Genomic DNA, 19,104 nt, shown 5'->3' on the forward strand with positions numbered 1-19,104 from the left:
CCAGCTGCCTCTTGAAGGCCTCTAGTGTGGGAGAGCCCACAACCTCCCTAGGTAACTGATTCCACCGTCGCACTGCTCTAACAGTCAGGAAGTTTCCTTTCCTTTCCTTTCCACCACACACAAGAATGGCTTATCTATGGCAGGTGCTTTTCAACTCAAGAAAGGGACAGGGTGGGGATTAATCAACCCACCATGGCTTATCATGACATGCGGACTGGCCCCACTGCGTGTGTATTCCTGGGGTTTCATTTTTAAGTGCTGAGCCTGGACCTGTTAAGGAAACTTGGGAAGGGGTGACACAAGCAGCTGGGAAGTGCCCCAGCATAAGAAGATGCAATTATAGTGGTAACAGAAACTGGAAGACCAAGAAACACCTGAGGCCATGTTTCTCCTCCTTGCCCTATACACCCCCCACGTCTAGTAGAGCCTTACTAAACACACATTAAAGGCAGGACTCCAACATTCAGGTGTATTCTATAGTCTTAGCATGGGTCTTCAAGGAGCCATAAAATACAATTTTGAGGATATTTGACTTTTTACCTTTGAATCTCACACTCCTGTAGTGTTAGCATTACACTTTTATTTTGTATTCCCAAATTCTACAGTCAATAACATATCCCAAGAGCAACCTAATCCACAACTCAGCTTGCATAGGGAACTCTCCATGCCAGAAGCAGGGTATGGGTTTCTTGCTTGTTAACCTAGTTATCTGTGTATGCATCCCAGAATCCCTTGTACCATCATAGGTGGTTGCAGGCCGCACCTTCTGTAAGCACTTGCTGCCAATCACATAGGAAGCAAGGTGAGTCCCATCATGCTTCTGGGGAAAAAGGGGCCTATCTTAAAAATACTCATGTTTTCTCTACTGGAGGAAATGTGTATAAAGTGTGAGCCAGGGAATCACCAGTTCAAATCTTGCCTTAGCCATGAACGTGCTATTTCGCTGCTTCATTTTACCATCTGTAATATAGGGATAACAATACTTTACACTACACAGTAAATCTATACAGTTTACAAGATGGTGCATCCCTGAGGTTTGGTGATTTTTATTTTATTTTAAACTGGCAAACGGATTAGGATATGCATGGGTGAGAATAAAGGCTTCAAGCAAATGTATGCAGCTGGCAGAGGTGAACACACTGGGCCTGCCCTCTCTGAGTGAAGCCACGCCTACACATGGCATCTGCCATGGTGCATCCCTGAGCGAGGGGTCTGTCTAGTCAGGTCCAATATGGGACTGTACTACAGCAGGATGGAGGGGGCAGGTGTATAACTCTGTCCCTTCATGGTATCAAACTGGATTGATTGCAAAGGTGTGCACTGGTTAGGGGAGCCTGCCCCTAGGGACTGAAGATGTTACTTCAAACAAACACATTTATATAAATTAAAATGTATTAATACAATTTAAAAACAATGTGGTGCACATCCCTAGTGTCTCCTTAGTATGCATGCCAAGTTTCAGGTGTCTAGGGCCATAGCTAGATGGGGCTTTATCCTGGGGCAATCCTCGGGATCGTCCTTGTGCATTCACATGATGCACAGGGGATCCCGGGATCAGGGAGGGATGATCCCTCCCTTGCCCTGGGATATGGCCTTCCACTTTAGGCCCACTTTTTCCACCGTCTCGGGATGTGGGCGGGCATCATGGTTTGTCCCGGCTCCTTGCAGTTACTCACGAGGAGCTGGGACCCACGCCCAGGGCGCAGAGCTCCTCAGGAAATTTTTTTAAAATTACAAAACACTTACCTTTTGCATACGAGCACTCATGCGCTCCTTCCTCTTTAAAAAAACAAAACAAAATGGCAGGCACAACGTCCTCTCCCTCTGAGGTCGTCGCACGTCACGTGTAAACAGAGGGGGAGAGCTCAGAATAAAAATATCGTGAGATCTTCACCCTCCATCGCGCTAGACCGGTAGGTCTAGCTGAGGCCTAGATTTCCTGAGTTATGGTGCTGATAGCCAGCCAGATTATTATAGATTATTTTTAAACTGCCTTTAAGGGAATCCTTCCAAGGTGATGTACAAGACACAGAAATTAATATTATGATTAAGTTGGCAAGTCTGTACTGTTGGAAGGCGTGTGTCAAAATACTGGCTTAATTTATAGGAACCATATTGTGATTTAGATCACGGAGGATATCAGTTGTGGTGCTCCTGGAGGTTCCATATGGACCTCCAGTCCCTTTGGAGTTCCCTCAGAGCAGAGCCTTCAGAGTATTAGCTTCTTTCCTGTGGAACTCACTGCCTGTTGATATCAAGCAGACACCAACACTGTTTTGTTTTCAGTGCCTGTTGAACACATTTTAATTCAAGCAAGCCTTCCCTAATCGAACCAGCCACAGTTTTACTGATAAAATTGGATTTAAAATATTTCAATACTGTAGATGCTGTATTTTTTTTTTCTTACTCACCAGTTGGGAATCGAGTTAGATATAAAGCAATACATATATAAATCTTGTAAATAAGTAAATAAATAAATAAATAAATAAAAATTAGACTTTGACTTGCCCAAGGACACTCTTACTTGATGTAAGAATTTGTCAGCCAGGGTTTACCAGTACAAAGCCAATGAAAGTTTGTCAGGCCCATTCTTTAAAATATTCAACCCCATTGATTGAGGATCAATCATAGCTGGTTACTTGATTAGAACTGTAGGCTTGACTTGGAAGAGAGCCGGTAACAGCTCCACCCTTGCCCCATGTTCTGGGCTTCCTGTATAGTGCTTTGCATTCCAGATTTGGATAAAACTTAGCAAAAAGTTATTTTGACAACAATGAAAATGAAGATAAATTGAATAGATACTTTCAGCTCAGCCCCATCCTAGTCACAGAATAAAATATTGCAGACATGGTTAGTCTGTCTCTTGCTACCAGCATTTCTAGTAATACAATCCACCCCACACACCCAGGTCCTTTGGGAAGGGTTTACTCCAGTCAGCCAAAACTAGGCTGGCAACTGTTACCCACAGGACCTTTTCTTCTGCCGCCCCCAGACTGAGGAATGGCCTGCCTGAGGAGATTCGTCAGCTTAATGCTCTCTCTGAGCTTAAGACAGCTGTAAAGACTAGTCTCTTCCGGCAGGCCTACCCAAATGAATTTTAAACCTAAGACTTTTAAGATATTGTGATTGTTATTTTAATATTGTATTGGTTTTATATGCTCTTATAACTAATTTTGTGTATTATATTTTATTTAGTGTTGTTCCCCGCCTAGGGCCACTGTTCCTAACTGGGTGATAAGGAAACAGTGACAAAGACATTGAACATTTTTAAATGAATCCAGCACAGGATATAAGAACCATGTTACCACATTCAGCACATCTCTGCTGATCAGAAAAAGAGTAAAGGCCATTTGGCTGGGACATTATTTTGGAGCATATTTCGCCTAAAGTTTAACCTAGTCCGGCCTGCTCCTGTTGGGAGATTGCTATTGCCAAATCCAACAAGACGTCTTTTCTTTAAGAGACATTCGGCATATAAAAACCAACGTTTTATCTTGTTTCACTGCACACACTATTCCACTAGAGGTCAGCCTGCCACAGAACCCAAGCATTATGGGTTACTAAGCGCAACCGGCTGCTATTTCCACCTCTCAATCTATTAACAAAGATTCCTTCACAGCCATAAACTTAGGTCTCACACTAAAAAACAGAGCAACAGGAAGATATAGTGAGGCATTTCGTTTATGAATGACCCGTAATAAATTAGTGTGAAGTATCCTGGTTGACAAGAGAAAAAGAGTGAATGCTTTGTCTGCATATGAACGATATTTTACATACTTTAATTTGGCTGACAGATAAGGATTATTTGACATTTGCCAGGGTATCTCCCTCTCCCGCCCCCCCCCCGCCCCCGCTTCCGTTGGAAGGATATTTGGTTCTTGTTGAGCATCAGGGTATGGAGGTGTGGTAACCTGGGTAACCGGAGGTCATTCCCGAGGAGATTGTTGTCCAAGATGAGCTCTTCCAAGCCGCTAAATGTCTCTAGTCCTTCCAGTGACCTGCAACGACAAAGGCAACAGGAAAAATGATACTCCAGTAAATCAGGGAGGCCATTATGAGCTGAAATAAATATTTTAACCTTCCCTTTCAAGGAGCGGGAAGAGTTTTGGTTTAGTCCTGTCAGGAGACTGAATGACAAGAATTAGTGGCAACGGGAGTGCCGGTACAGCAACACATCCCTCACATGCTGGCAGAATGAAGGATGGGGGTCACTTAGTGAGTAGCCAGGATCCAAAACAAAAGGCTTCAGATATGAGGCCTGCAGGATGAATTTGTCAATGTCTTGTGCCTTCAGGCACCCAGCCTCGCCTGACCCTAACCTCCATTCCCAAGATAAATAACTCTGTCACAGTTCACCTTCATTCCCTGGACACAAATTTAAGTTGTCATCCATCATTTCTGCCATGAAATATCATACCCCACTAACAATAATAAATACAACTTCAAGAATTGTTCTCAGCAGCTGCCCTATATATAAAACTGTAGGGAAAATACGATAGGAAGTTTCTCCATCTCCTTTTTGTGTTTTGTTTTATTTTATTTTATTAACCAGTGAATTCTCTCTGTTTGTTTGTTTTTTAAAAGCACAAAAGATACAACTGTTAGAGAGAAATGCAGAATTACTCCAGACCCAGAAACATCAAAGATTTATTTTATAAATGACTTCCCTCTCACCCCCACCCTTGAAAAGAAAAAGAAAAAAAACCTCAAGCCAGATTTAAAAGCAACAAGCAAGATCTTTTCGGCATGGAAGCACAGCTCTTGGGTTGCAAACACATAGACGTTTGTAGGAATTTGGCAGCCAATTAAGAAAGCTAGTAGAGAAGAATTAAAAGGCTGGCTTTGTCACTTTGCAGGGGCTGTTGTTTCAATGTTAACTCTTAATTTCATAGCTTTGCAAGTTCTTACAGCACTGCATGTGGGAAGCTTCACATTAATCAAGTAAGAGCGGCATGGTATATGGGGCATACACACAGACACACATTCACAGCTCATTCACCTACCAAACACCTAGAGATATGCTGAGGTTGCATGACTTGACAGCTGAGGTAGTATGCCTACCAGTAGGAAGGCTCATCACTTTATCTCCTGCCTCGCTGTTTTATAAAATGTGATGAATAAGAGAGATGAAAGCCTACACTATTTATTCATTGTCCAATGACATTTATACTAAAGGGAATTATTCCCTCCATCTTTAACACCCTTCATCAAGGTCTGCATAAGAAATGCTTCATCAGGGGTGCATAACAGGCCTGCTTTGGGAAGAGCAAATGAGTATTTATCCATCTCATACAAAATGTAAAGGAGGAAGTGTTGATGGGTCAGACGAAACTTACTCCAACACTGTCATCTGCAAAACCTAGAGCCCCTTAGTAAGAAGATGGAGGTGAAAACTCTTCTGTGGGAAATCAAACAAGTGACCTTCAAGCTTCAGGTTTAAGGACACCACTGAGTGAGCTATAAATAACCAGCAGAACTCTGTGCTTCGTCGTGCCTTAACTCTGAGGGTTCCAAATCACAGTGGAGTGAAGTATGGGTTTGAATGAATTACAAAGATTATTAAATCTTTGTAATTTTTCTGATGGGGAGTTTAAGGTACATAAAACAAGGTCATATGAACTTGCCTCAAGACAGTGACTGTAGCCCTAAATGCAGTGCCTCCTTTCATGGTGAGATTTCTATATTATAGTTTTGCGGAAATTCATAACTTTCTCCACAATCCTTACAAAAACCCTCTAAAAAATGAACTCCTGTTATTTCCTCCCCGCGTGTTGAAATTTCAACATGGAACATCGAATGCCAACACTCTAAGGATCATCTCAAATGCAAGGTAAGTTGGACTAAACCCTGTGCCACGCACATTTGGTAATATAGAATTAGGATGGTGGGGTGTCACAGAATTTGGAAATGACACTAAAGAATTAGCATTGCCATGAGCCAATGGTCAGATTGCTCATCCAAGACATTTTGTTACCTGAGATGGAACAGCAAATCCCACCTCCCAGTCAAGGTACAGAGTACCTGTGACAAACCCCTATTTCTGATAGGTCTCAACAGTGTCTCCTAGAGCTTCTGGTCAGTTGGCACCCTGCCAGGCAACCTGAATTATTTATTTATTTATTTATTTATTTATTTATTACATTTTTATACCACCAAAGCTCTCTGGGCAGTTCACAAAAATTAAAACCATAAAGAGCATGAAAACAAGCAACAATCTAAAAACAAAAATAGGCTTATCTCACTTATTTTTATTCTCAAACATGTAATCAAAACCTTAATCCTTTTTTTAAAACACACACACAGGTTGACTGGTTCCAACCAGGTTGGGCTTATGAGATGTATGTTTACAGCAATTAAGAAATTGGGTTAACCCAGTAGGGTCCCCCACCCCAGTGTTCCTGGCTAGACCACTGACATCAGAAATGGAAGCTATAGCATTATTGGACAGAACAACCATCAATGCTTAAGGGCCCAACTTTTACTGAACGGAGATCCCCATAAAAAAGGTTAATTTAACCTTCCTAAACCTTTCCATATAGCATTTAACTGGAGATCAATATGCTCAGACCATCTTCTCTGCAGCAAACTCTGCATGTGCTCTGGAACCCAAGACTCTATTCAAGTAGGTTGAATTTATTGATTTTATTTGAATCTCTGTGTATTGTCTGAGATTGTTGCCTTCTCTTTGCCCACTCCCCTCTTTTCCCAATTAAACTTCCTTTTTACATTTGAACATTTGGCTGTACAGTTTTAAAAGGGACTGTTCACTAAACTCTTTCCTTAATGAAAGACCACATGGTTACAAAGCTACCACTTGTGTTTTTAATATTTCAAGGGTTTTGTTAAGTTCTGTGTTTCTAGGATCCAGGAAGGTTAGGGTGACCATATGAAAAGGAGGACAGGGCTCCTGTATCTTTTACCGTTGTGATGAAGAACTGGGCATGTTTAGCCTGGAGAAGAGAAGATTGAGGGGAGACATGATAGCACTCTTCAAATACTTGAAAGGTTGTCACACAGAGGAGGGCCAGGATCTCTTCTCAATCTTCCCAGAGTTCAGGACACGGAATAACGGGCACAAGTTACAGGAAGCCAGATTCCGGCTGGACATCAGGAAAAACTTCATGACTGTTAGAGCAGGACACCAATGGAACCAATTGTAGGCCCCTTGTAGGCCCCTTCCAACTCTACTATTCTATGATTCTATCATTCTAATAGGGAATTTCACCAGGTGCTGCATGCATACAAATGACACCAACTGAAATTCTCTTTTCTATACAACTATTTAAAGATACAGGAGCGCTGTCCTCCTTTCCATTTAGTCACTTTAGTATTTTAGTATTTTACTCTTGCTGGCCATGATCAAACAGACCAGAGTTTCAGCTACATGTGCTATACAGTTTTAATCTCCTGTTCTTCTGTAAGCCATTTAGGCCCTAGATTCTAGGGGAAGGAGCAGTAAACTTATCATATGGTTATGACTGTTACTTTTGGTTTATAATAAAGCCTAACTGGCAATACCCATTTAAATTCTCTATATAAATAGTTAGTAGTGGATTATGTCCAATTTTCAGTTTATTGCTATTTTAAAAAAAAGAAGTCTTTCCACTTGCCAAAAGGAGTTCAGAAAGGCCGCCACCCTGTCAGCACCACAGAGCCTTGTGGGACGCTAATAGGCCTTTTGTGAGTATGCATTGCTTAGGCTCTGGTCTGTGTCAGCCTCGAAATACACATTGTTCATGAGTTGTGTTATGCAAATATAATACCCTTATCATGAGAATCTGCAAATGCTTGGCAACTGGCAAGAAGAATAAAGCACACATCCAAAACTGCTGTAGGGGAGGCATAAAACAAAATGACATGCCATGAAGTGGGACAAAGGGGGAGAGAGTTCCCTATTGACGTAGCCCCTTTCTTTTTGAAATGGAGGCCAGGGCACAATGCCTGCCTAAGCTTTAGGCAGGAGCAGAGAGAGCTGTGTGCACAATCCTCCTTCACACCTGGCTGGGGTTTGATCATTTTTGCCATGTAATGTTAGCAGTCATTCTCATAAGGGGTTTGTTTCTTTGTTTTAAAAGCAGTCGTGCTATAAATGGAGAGTAGCATCATTTCATTTCATTTATTACATTTCTATACTGCCCAACAGCCAAAGTTTACAAAGATCATACCTTTATTATGCTCCCCACCGTTGAAGAAGAAGAAGAAGAAGAAGAAGAAGAAGAAGAAGAAGAAGAAGAAGAAGAAGAAGAAGAAGAAGAAGAAGAAGAAGAAGAATGGCACAGAGTGGTTGACAAACTTTTGAATTCACCAGACCTTTTCTTCTGGCTGGGTTTGTTTGTTAATTCCTATTTTCATGTCACCACCAGGAGTAGTTTCATTTATCAGTTAAATTTTCAGAGCTCGTGGCCAGTGATGGAGAGGCTGCAAGTGAGAATAACTAGTGTTGCATCCTTGGTCCATCCCACCTCGCCCTGACTTGCCCCATTCCACCCCCACCCCCTAATGCTTCTCTGTCCCCAATTGCCCTGTCCCAAAGTGGCTGTTCAAGCAAAAATCTTAAAAGCTCTGGCAGGCTATTGCTACCTGCTTTTGCATGTAAAGTGTAGCATGGCCCCAATACAAGAACCATTTTCATTACACTCTCTGCCATCCTTGGCCTCAGTTCTCATCCCCAATGTATGGGTGCAGAACTGGAGGAATGAAGGAGTATTGGCTAGATGTTTCTCCGAGATCTGAAATTTCCATTTCTTTTTGCCAGATCTGTCTTGAACGAGCCCTGTCAATTCAAGCAGTTTCCACATGCCTCAGTTTCCCAACAACCTTACGCCATGAGACTGTAAAGCTAGCTGTGCCTGAAGAGCACTTGAAGAGCTTCAGCTGAGAAGTGCTATTCAAGTTGACGGGATTAGAATCACCGTTTTATTGGATATGAGGAATAGGCCGTTTCTGCGCTTGGAATATTTCTTTTATTAAAACTCTGCAGCAAGGAAAGCCTGTAAGCTCTCTTAGTTTGTAGCAAAGAACCTTCTATCTGTCTTAGCGAATTAAAAGCAACACGGCACAGGCTCAATACCATGAACACCACCCAGGGCTTAAGGGGTAGTGGCAGGTAGCCGTCCTCCCTAGTTGCTCTAGAAGGCTAATAAGCTTCACTCAAGTGCACTGCAGGTTGATCTCTCCCTGCTCTAATGACATGAAAGCTGCCCATTATCTCACCCACAGGTACCATCTCGGTTACCTCATTGCCGGCCTCCTACTCCCACCCCTGGAGAAGAGCAAACGTTGCCAAGAGATTTCCAATGCAATTTCCAAAGTCACATCAAAATGACAAAACATCACAACGCATTCAGCTCTGTCTGATTCCAAGAGAAAGAACTTTAAGTTTCCACTATAATTAACCCTATCCTCGTTAAGATAATTATGATCAAGCTCCCTGTCACAGCTAATATCACAGCATCATTGCCTATGGCTCACGCTTTGCCCTCATTAGCTTACAAAAACAGTGTGCTGAGCAGGCAAACTGACTCTCTCTCAATCTCCCTCCCTCCCCTCCCTCCGACTTAGAAGCTCAGTACCCAAGACAGTACAATAAAGCCTTTGGAACACAAAGGTCTCTAGAAATATTTCCCCTATTTAAGCCCTTCAAGTAATAAGTAGTGTTTTCCCCCCAGCTTATCTGCATCCTCTAATTTGTTCATAATTTGGAGGGAAAAGATTTTATTTATATACACAGGGTAAGTGCCATCTCCATGCTATTCTGTATGCCGGTCCATCTGACCTGGTATATATATAAAAAATAGAAATAGATTTGGTTACAATAAAAAAAAATTAAAAAAATCAGCTCTTGCCTACTGATAATTTTGGACTATGAATTGAAAAAGAAAGAAAAGAAAGCGCACCAACAGTGTTGTTTCAACAAAGAAAAAGCACAAACTAAGCAATTCATGCAGACCTCCTTGTCATTCAACTCCAATCAATACAAGAGTATATTAAATAGAACATGTTTAATAGAAGATATCTGACACATTCGAAATGACATCCTCCCCTCCTCTCACTGTTAACTATATTAAATGAGAACTGGGACATTTTTTGAAATTGATTTGTTCTCACCGCAGCATCTTTTTCTTCTAATTTTAAAAAATAATTTAGCGTCAGGAGTGGCCATCCAGACATATACATGGTTACAGATTCTCATTCTATTATTTTTGTATAAAATATATTATTTTAAAATGTTGCTTATACCCCTAATAAATGTGTTTAGTAGCAGAAGTGAGCTCTATTATATTCCTGTAATCATGATGGTGCTAAGATATGAGTTGAAAATGTGAAACTGCACATGCTCAGAGAATTTCTTTTTAATCAGGATTGGCAAATGGCAAATGGGTGAGGAGAAGATAAATATTAGGTGTGTGATTCACAACCTAAGTAATACACATGGCTATCTGAAGAGGGATCCCATAAGTCCATTAAGTCCAGGGGCAATAACTACCTAGCTGCCCCACTGAACTCAGTCTCAAGATGGAGACTGCAACACCCACCAGTGACTAATTCGTTTAGTCTGAACTCTCTTATGCCCTCCATGAAATATGCTAGAAGGAATCCAAATTGGTGAAAGATGGATTTGGTGGTCAACCTGCCTATGTCTTCATCAGCTATTAAAATGGTCTGCCCCTAGAGGCATGGAATCTCTGGGGGGCTCTGGGGTTTCCCGCCTCCTGTTGGTATAGCTAGCGCTCTGTTTGATGCCCTGGTCACTCCATGGAATACAGAGATGTCAACACAATTGCACCCTCTTTGGCACAGCCCATACAACTCCTTGGTATACATCAGAGCTGAGGGCAATGAAACAAGTGAGATGATGGCTAGAATGCAGGTGGAGAAAACACACAATGAATCCTACTGAACACAACTTAGAACCCATTATCACAGCTGTTCTGTGGCGCTGAGGGTGGTAAAGGTTTGCAGATGGTTCATCTCTCATCCTCTTCTGGATGGGGCCAAGTTGCTTGAAGGCGTGTATCCTCACAAATATACTTTATCTGGGGCCTATTTCGGGTGCCCCCACCAACAAGGTAAGGCAGGTGGCAACAAGAGAGAAGGCCTTCATAGTGCTGGTACCTCACCTGTGGAATGCTGTCCCCAGAGCCTCGTCTGGCACAGATATTATGTTTTTTTTTCAGCACCAGGTTAAAACCTTTTTATTCTCCCGGGCAGCTTAAGAACTTTTTAGTGCTTTTTTTAGCTTTATTTTGCTGCTGGTATTACCACATTGTTGTTATATTGTTGCTGATATTACCACTTGACCATTGCTGTTGGTTTTATTATGTGCTGTTTTTTAATCAATAATTAGTGTTTTGCATTTTATGGATTTAATGCATGTGTATATTGTCCAGAGAACTCTGGTTATTGAAGTGTAAGGTTGAGCATCCTCCCTTTTGCTTTGAAAGTTGTTCTCCTGACTTCATATTTATTGTTTTCAGTTTCATATTTATTGTTACTTTAAACACTATAAACGTTGTAAACGCTGTAAACCAGGCAAGAGTTAAAGTGAACTGTTTACTAGATCCAAGCAAAACACAGCCCTGCCCAGCTGGTCAGCAACCTGAGCCAGCTTTGTGGACCATTGCAAGTTAACTAAGGGCGAAAGTAGATTAAGGATGATTGAATTTGTCTGTTTTGCTTTTTCCCACATTCCATTTTTAAAACTCTCGGTTCTTTCCATTCAGTTTCTAAACAAATTTGCACATTTTGGTAAGTTCTTCTTAAAAACAAAACCAGTGAAAATCTCACCCATCTGCATTAGCCAAATTTAATAAGTACAACTATCCTAACATGTAAAGGACCATGTTGTACCGGACTGACATATAGCTGGTTAAAGATGAGGCGCCTGTCAGAAAAAGAGGTGGCAACCCCAATTCAGCACCACAAACATGATTCATTCATACATTGATTATATTTCTATAGCGCTCCATAGCCAAAACTCTCTGGACGGTTCACGAAAATGACTGAATACCCAGGGATTCAAACCCAGACTTTCGAAAGCTCAGCACTTAAGCACTCTGCCTGGATGGGTGAGTCTGTCAGTTTCAGTTCCTCCTATATTTGACTTTTTATAATCTCACATTTTTCTGTGCTGTTTATGGAGAAATTGTGGCAAGTTCTCCCCCACCCTTTTTTTTAAAGAACCAAATGAAATTTTATTTATTTATTTTATTTATTACATTTATATACCGCCCCACAGCCGAAGCACTCATTCCTAAACTAGATGTGATGTTAGTTAGTTTGTTCATGTGTCTGCCCCATTAACATATAACAGAGAAGATGGGGTACTAATTTTAACAACGAAAGTCACACATAGGTGAGGGGAGGTTGATATGTTTTCCCCCACAGCCTGGCTCATTTCCAGGATCAAAGTTAACTTGGGAGAAAAGTGCCTGGATTGATAGATTGTGGGGAGATGGTAAACGGTTCAACTCTGTTCATCCATACTCTCCTTTTGCTGCAAAAACAAGAGCTCCCTTGAAACACAATGACCAGATTCGTATGATCACCGCAGCTCACCACTGTTTATTTAAGCCATGATGGGTTGAGGCACCTTCTGGAAGCCATTTTGAATAGTCAACTCCCAGCAGGTCTTTTACCATGGTTTGTCATGTCATCCAAATCCAGACGGCAGGGGCTGAGGGTTAAATAATCCTCAAATAACCCCTGGTCTGTTGTATGTGAATGGGGAAACAGATGAGTAAGAAAAGGTGGCTGTTCCACCATGTCTAGTTTGTCCCTAAGACAACACTGCTAAACCTGATCTGCTAGGTATCTCTCGAAGATTGTGCAAATAAACTTTGCAACTTATTAGATTTGAAATATGCAGTTGTTTTGGTTTAGCAAGTTGTTTTTAAATGAACTCCTAATTATGCCTTTAATTAGATGCTTTGCCAACAAGGTAATCAGAAAATGCCTATAACAGAAATTCCAAACAGAGTAGAACGTTTCAGTCTAGCATTCAGCTGCAGTGCATGAAACATCTTAATGCTTTAGTTTTTAGCTTCCATTTAGGAATATAAACTTTGAGGACGTTCGGACACCTATTCTGAATGTGATTGCATTCCCCCTTAAGTAGCAGGTCCACAGTCTGGTTGTGATGCAAGAATCAGCTTTGCACATGATATATAAGCATGAATTACCAGCTAGCCCCAGCTCTGTCACTGTGTAGCTCCCCCATCTCTGACCTCAGCACAAACAGCATGGGCATTTGAAAAGGGGAAGCTATTCATTTAAATCTCCATGTGCGTAAACTTCAATGGGAGCTGGTATTCTGGTTGCTTAAAATGTGGATATCCGGGGGGGGGGGGACCACATGACATTGTGTGTGGTGCCCAGAAGGCCCACTGCCCCCTTTCAACTTATATAACATATGAAGGGGACCTTAGTGGGCAATAATAATAATAATAAGAATAAGAATAAGAATAATAAGAATAATAAGAATATTTATATACTGCCCCATAGCTGAAGCTCTCTGAGCGGTTTACAAAAGTTAAAAACAGTGAACATTAAAAACAAATATACAAAACTTTAAACCATAAAAAGCATAAAATACAAACACAAACATACAATATCCGTTAAAGGGGGGTTGGATAAATTCATGAAGGTCAGGTCTTTCAATGGTTATTGGGCATAATGGTGAAATGGATTCTCCAAGTCCACCGTGTACAAATCCATTCCCCACCCCACAGTCTCTCTTGCTTCCCTCCTTCTGAAACCTTGCAGTCCCAGCCCCTACCCCACATTGGGGGGTATTTGGAAGGAGAATCAATTCCTTACAAATATCTCCCAGTCAACAAGCTCCAATTGCAGGTAGATGTTCAAAGAACACAAAATGGTTTGCTTTGTAAATTGATTGACTGGATGGGAGAAGTCCATTTCAAATCTGCTTTTACTTGCCTGCTTCATTCCTTCTGTTTCTACCTTTGCAGTTTTACTCCATTCCTGAGCTCTACTTGCAACGGACTTGTCTCTCACACTTAGCCTTTCCATCCATACCAGAAAGAAGAAAAAAAAGACCAGGTCCTTTCATTTTATTCTGTGGAGGCTGATCATGATAAAGATTGGGTATGAAAGGGAGCTGCTGCACAGAAGGAAGAAAAATCCGGAGCGGATTCCTTTAGAAGAGATGGAATGCCTGTCTCTTGGTCTTTTTAACTCTGGTTTGAAAAGAGATGCTTGATGTGCTGGGGTAAAGTTTAATTCTCAAAAAGAGACCTGAAGGGACTCAGGTTTATGGGGAACAATGCCACCTGTTCCATTAGCCCATCTCCTTAATTCTGTGAGAGGGATGGATTGCTCCTTTTTTTTATGAACCGCCCAGAGAGCTTTGGCTATTGGGTAGTATAAAATGTAATAAATAAATAAATAAATAAATAAAACTTGCTGGGTGGAAAGGGAAAGACACTCTGCATGGTTTCGGAGGCACTTTTACTATATTCCTGGTGGCTAGCAAAAATAATAAAATCCCAGACATAATTTGTGGACCCTGGCTTTTATGTTTTTACAATGATAAGAGTGTTGAATTTAGATTGGGGCAATCTGTATTCAAATTCCTACTTAGCCACAAAGCTTGTTAAGTGTACTTAGGCTAGTCACACATTTTTTAGCCTAAGCTACCTCAAAGCTTGTTGTGAGGATTAAAGGGAGTGAGCCATGTATGCCACCCAGATCTTCCTGGAGGAAGGGGAAGGATAGAAATGTGAGTAATATATTATAATTATTCTTCAGAATAAGCCATGAGAAGAAGGCAGTGTGGACATCAGAATCAAAGGCAGGGCCTAATATCCCTCTGGGCAGATAGTAGGTCTACATGACGCTTCACTTATATTTAAACCAAGGGCATTGTTTCCAGTGTTAACAACATAGTGGTGCCTATACTTTTAACAATTCTGAGATAGAATCTCAGTATTATGGTACAAACAGTCCCCTCCCTTAAGAAAAAAAAAGAACTAGCAGAAGAAAGAGAGCAAGACAGTATATACCACAACTACCAGTATAGGGAGAAAGTGCTGGAGGATGGGGGGACAGGAAGAGAGAAAGTAATTTTTCTCCCATCTTCCACAACAACCAAGGCTGGGGAGTGACAAGCAAATTGACGCACTGCTCTGAGGGCAAAAGATAAATGTTTGATGAATTGGCTATCGCTGGAGGAGTGATGGGCTTCATATGTGCATAATGGACTAGCTGCCTTTCAATTGAGATTGCCTGCCAAGATAAGAAACTATAATGAATGGACCAAGCAGAGGCTCTACCATAAGAAAAGTATAATCTGACTAGTTTTAATAAACTTAATAAAAAAGATGAAGTGGAGAGGGGCCAGCAGAAAACCAGCCTTTGTGACCAGCTACCAGAGGTGCAAGCAAATAACAGAAGGACTCAGGCATGATAGGGAAAGGGGAGGGGGGAAATGTCATGAAGAAGTTGCATTTGAATTACTATCATTGTTCATAGAAGACTTCACAACTTGAAGTCAACCTTATTATAGTAAAACATATTGTAGTTAAGGCTCATGTTACCCCTTGGCCCAGGTATGCCTTTGGAGAGCAATCCACATTCTTGAGTGATATGGAAATTATTCAAGGAAAGGATGCTCCCTGCTGCTGTCCTCGGGTTTCAAGCTGAAATGCCCCAAAGTTTCATTAAAAAATCTCCTAAGTTGGGTGGTGTCCAGTGTGTTAGGGTGGGGTGGGGTGGATCTTAGTTACTTCGAAGTAGCAAGGTATTTTACTATTCCCTCTTTTAAAGCAGCATTTGGTTTTCATGGCTCTGGGTAGAATCTGCCAAAGATCTTCTGGGTGAGGCTCACTCTGGCTTCTTGTATATGGTACTCAAAGCATCACTGGACTGGTACCAACAATCTCTCAGTCATGTGAGAGCTACTAAAGTAGCTCTCTGTCTTATGCTGCCAGAGGTAACATGAGAAGCAATGCGGTAGGAGCCATGCACCTCCTACGTGCACCTGCATTAATCCACTATGCTTAGGTTTGCTGCTGGCACAGGGAGGAACATGTGAATCCCTCTCATGTGGCCGTGGCTTCTTGAATTACCTTGATAATGCAAGAAGGAGTAGTACTGCAGCAGTGGAAGTTCCCATGATGCCAGGATAATTTATATATCTGCCCTTCCAACCATCAGAACACACAAGGCCTTAACAACCATATAAAACTATACAATTGAAAACATAACTAATTGCATCATTTAAAACAGCAGCAGCAGCAATTATAAGGACACCAAAGCTAAGCAGGTCATAGGGACAATCGATCATCTCCAAATGCCCCCTGAAATAGCAGAGTTTTAATCTGCCACCTAAACTCCCAAATGTGCATATTTTCTGAATGTACACACCTTTGAAATGTACACATTTTTCTACCATTGATTATAGCGTGTTTGCATGCATTTTTCAAAAGTACGTTGTTGTTTTCTTCCACATTTTCAAATGTCTACATTTATTCGAACATACTTTTTTGTTCCTTGAATCACATTGGAAGCTTGGACCTCAACCTCACATTGTAATCAGGTCTGTGTTTGGTTCCAGGAGGTGCAAACTGAGTAAACGCTGGTCAAAAATTAACTGAACTGAGTTTATCATTCATACCTCCCTGCTAATCCTGCATTGCCACCAAAAGCAGGTGGGCAGTGCAGCCTTCGGGTGGGGAGGTGGGATCCTGGCCCATGTAGAAACTGCTGGAGTACTTCTCCCATTGACCCAATCCACAAGAGGAAGGTGTAGCAAGTCATTGGCCCTCTTCTGCATCCCTCCTTGTCATGGCCCATAATGCTGCCTCACCCCTACCACTCAATATGCAGGGGGCAGAATTTTAATTTCTTCTTCTAATATAAAATAATACACTTACATCATCTCCCTTGAAGTACTTAAAATTGACATTTTCCTTAACAAGCCTTATGAAGATCTGAGCAATATTGTAGTAGAGATTATTAGACATTTGCAACTGAAGATATGGTTCGTTCAATTCTACACTGCCTCTAACCTTTGACTCCTTCAACCACAATCAATTAGCTTTTCTTGGTTCTTTCCTTCCTGCTGGCCATCATCCCCTTTTGTGTTTTTAGCACTATATGAGCTTTCCCCTAGCTCCACTTTAGTGTCTGACGGTCCCCTCTTTCCATAACTTCCTGCCGTTTCACTCATGCCTCCTTCAAATCCCACCTAAATACCCAACATTTAGATGTGGCCCTTAATCTTTATTCCCAAATGTAACAGACATTTAACTATGTGCATTTGCCCATATTCATCCGTCCCTAATTCAGCTCTCCTCCAACTATCTTGGTTGTTTGTCCCACAATCTACTTTTGATTATAAACACTTTGGGAACAGTAGACCTGTCTAGTTTTGCCTATGAAGCTCTAAGATGCGCCATGATGTACACTGGTGGAGCTGGACACATGGACACACACACACACACACAGGTTGGAGAAAGCAAAACTGATGGTCTTGTCCATCCAGGGCTTTGAGTGCTTTGCTCTTAAAAAGTCTGGGGTTGAACCCTTGTGTATTCCTCCTACCCCTCATGTTGAACAGCTACATGGCAGGCAGATACAATATGGTCTTCTCCATACTGGGAATAGCTATACCTACTGAATTTGGCCAGTGCAGATGGGTAAGAATTTCAGCTCAGTTCAGTTTTGATAAGAATTTACCAAAAATTCACAAGTTTCTTTATAAACAAGGAAGGAAGGGACTTCAGTTGTTTGTTTGTTTGTTTAAAAAAAAATATGTGGGAGAAAGCAAAACTGACAGATTTGTTCATTCCTACATTCATCACAACTCTCATATGCTTCCCTCAAAATTTCTTGGGATATTTCTCCATCTGTCATCAAGCAAGATGATAAATGAACACTGCCTGTGTCATTCAGATGCTTCCACTACACACAAACATCTTTTAACAAATAGAATTGGTCCGGTAGCATGTGGGATCCTTTCTTTCCCATTCTAGTGTTCATCACAAATTGTGTATGTGACCATGAAAGGAAATGAACGCATTATTAGGAAAAGCAGGAAAAGCTCCCTCTATTGAAGGAAATTAAAAGGAACGTTGATCACAAAGCTCGGATCCTCCTCATGGATGTGTGTGTTTGAGAACGCAAGGAAAGGAAAAAGACAGAAAGATAGAGAGCTAAGGCTCAGGAGAGCTGGGTGAATTATAGACTGCCTCTCAAGATTCACAGCTCTTCAAGGTAGGAGGTTAATATTCTCACATGTCATTGGGTCTGCTGGCTCTACTGATGGCTCATTGAATCAGGCAGCAAATTATTTCCTCATGCAGCAGAGGACATCACACTTCAAAGGAAAGGAGCCAGGGTCAAGACGGCTCTCCAGTTCGATTAATGAGTTGGGATCAGCAGAGGTTGCCTGTAGGTAAAAAAGTGACTGAAGCTTTTGACAAAGCTGACTTTCTGAACAGGACCCCCCTTGCTGCCATCCCTCCCTCCTTGCCCAGCACCAAATTTTATTTCCAACCATTGCCTCTGACTGACCTGGCTTAGGCCTGCTGGGATAGTTTTGACCTCCTCATTCTTTGATACCAGACAGCAGAGTTGTCTAACTGTGGTGGATGTGTGCCTTTCTGAAGGTCTCACAAGGGTTTCAAACAAATTCTCCACAAATATAGAAGGATCAAAAGAATTTGTACATAAGTCATGATTTTAAAAGTTTTCTTAATTAATATTTTCTTAGCAAATTCACAGAAAGAAGCCAGGGCTTAAAGCTATATAATTCATAACGAATTATACATATCAGAATGGAACACCTTACATTTTCATACAGGAAGATGGTATTTTTTAAAAAAACTTTAACTGCAAAATATAAAACACATATGCACAAACCATTGCAAGCATACAGAAAATGTATTAAGATTATTATTAGGGGGTGGGGATTAGGGAAAAAAACATTTCTCTTTGTGGACTTGCTAACCAGCACTATTCCTGGCAAATAATGTATAAAATCAAATATTTTTTGTGCATTAAAAATGTTTATTGCCATGGTAGCAGCAGATAAGAGATAATTAAAACTTAACGGACACTGTATTCATCAGTCTCAAAACA

The 19,104-nt window shown here is 41.2% G+C and overlaps 1 protein-coding gene across 1 annotated transcript in view; it reads right to left on the bottom strand.

Moving 5' to 3' along the window:
• Window positions 1-19,104, bottom strand: part of LRMDA (leucine rich melanocyte differentiation associated) — a 1,143,906-nt gene that overhangs the window by 538,611 nt on the left and 586,191 nt on the right. Inside the window, exon 3 of the mRNA XM_063133299.1 lies at window positions 3,867-3,998. Coding sequence (XP_062989369.1) covers window positions 3,867-3,998 — 132 coding nt within the window. The remainder of the gene's footprint in view (window positions 1-3,866; window positions 3,999-19,104) is intronic.

The sequence above is a fragment of the Elgaria multicarinata genome, chromosome 8 (assembly GCF_023053635.1).
Source record: "Elgaria multicarinata webbii isolate HBS135686 ecotype San Diego chromosome 8, rElgMul1.1.pri, whole genome shotgun sequence".
Classification (NCBI taxonomy): Eukaryota; Metazoa; Chordata; class Lepidosauria; order Squamata; family Anguidae; genus Elgaria; species Elgaria multicarinata.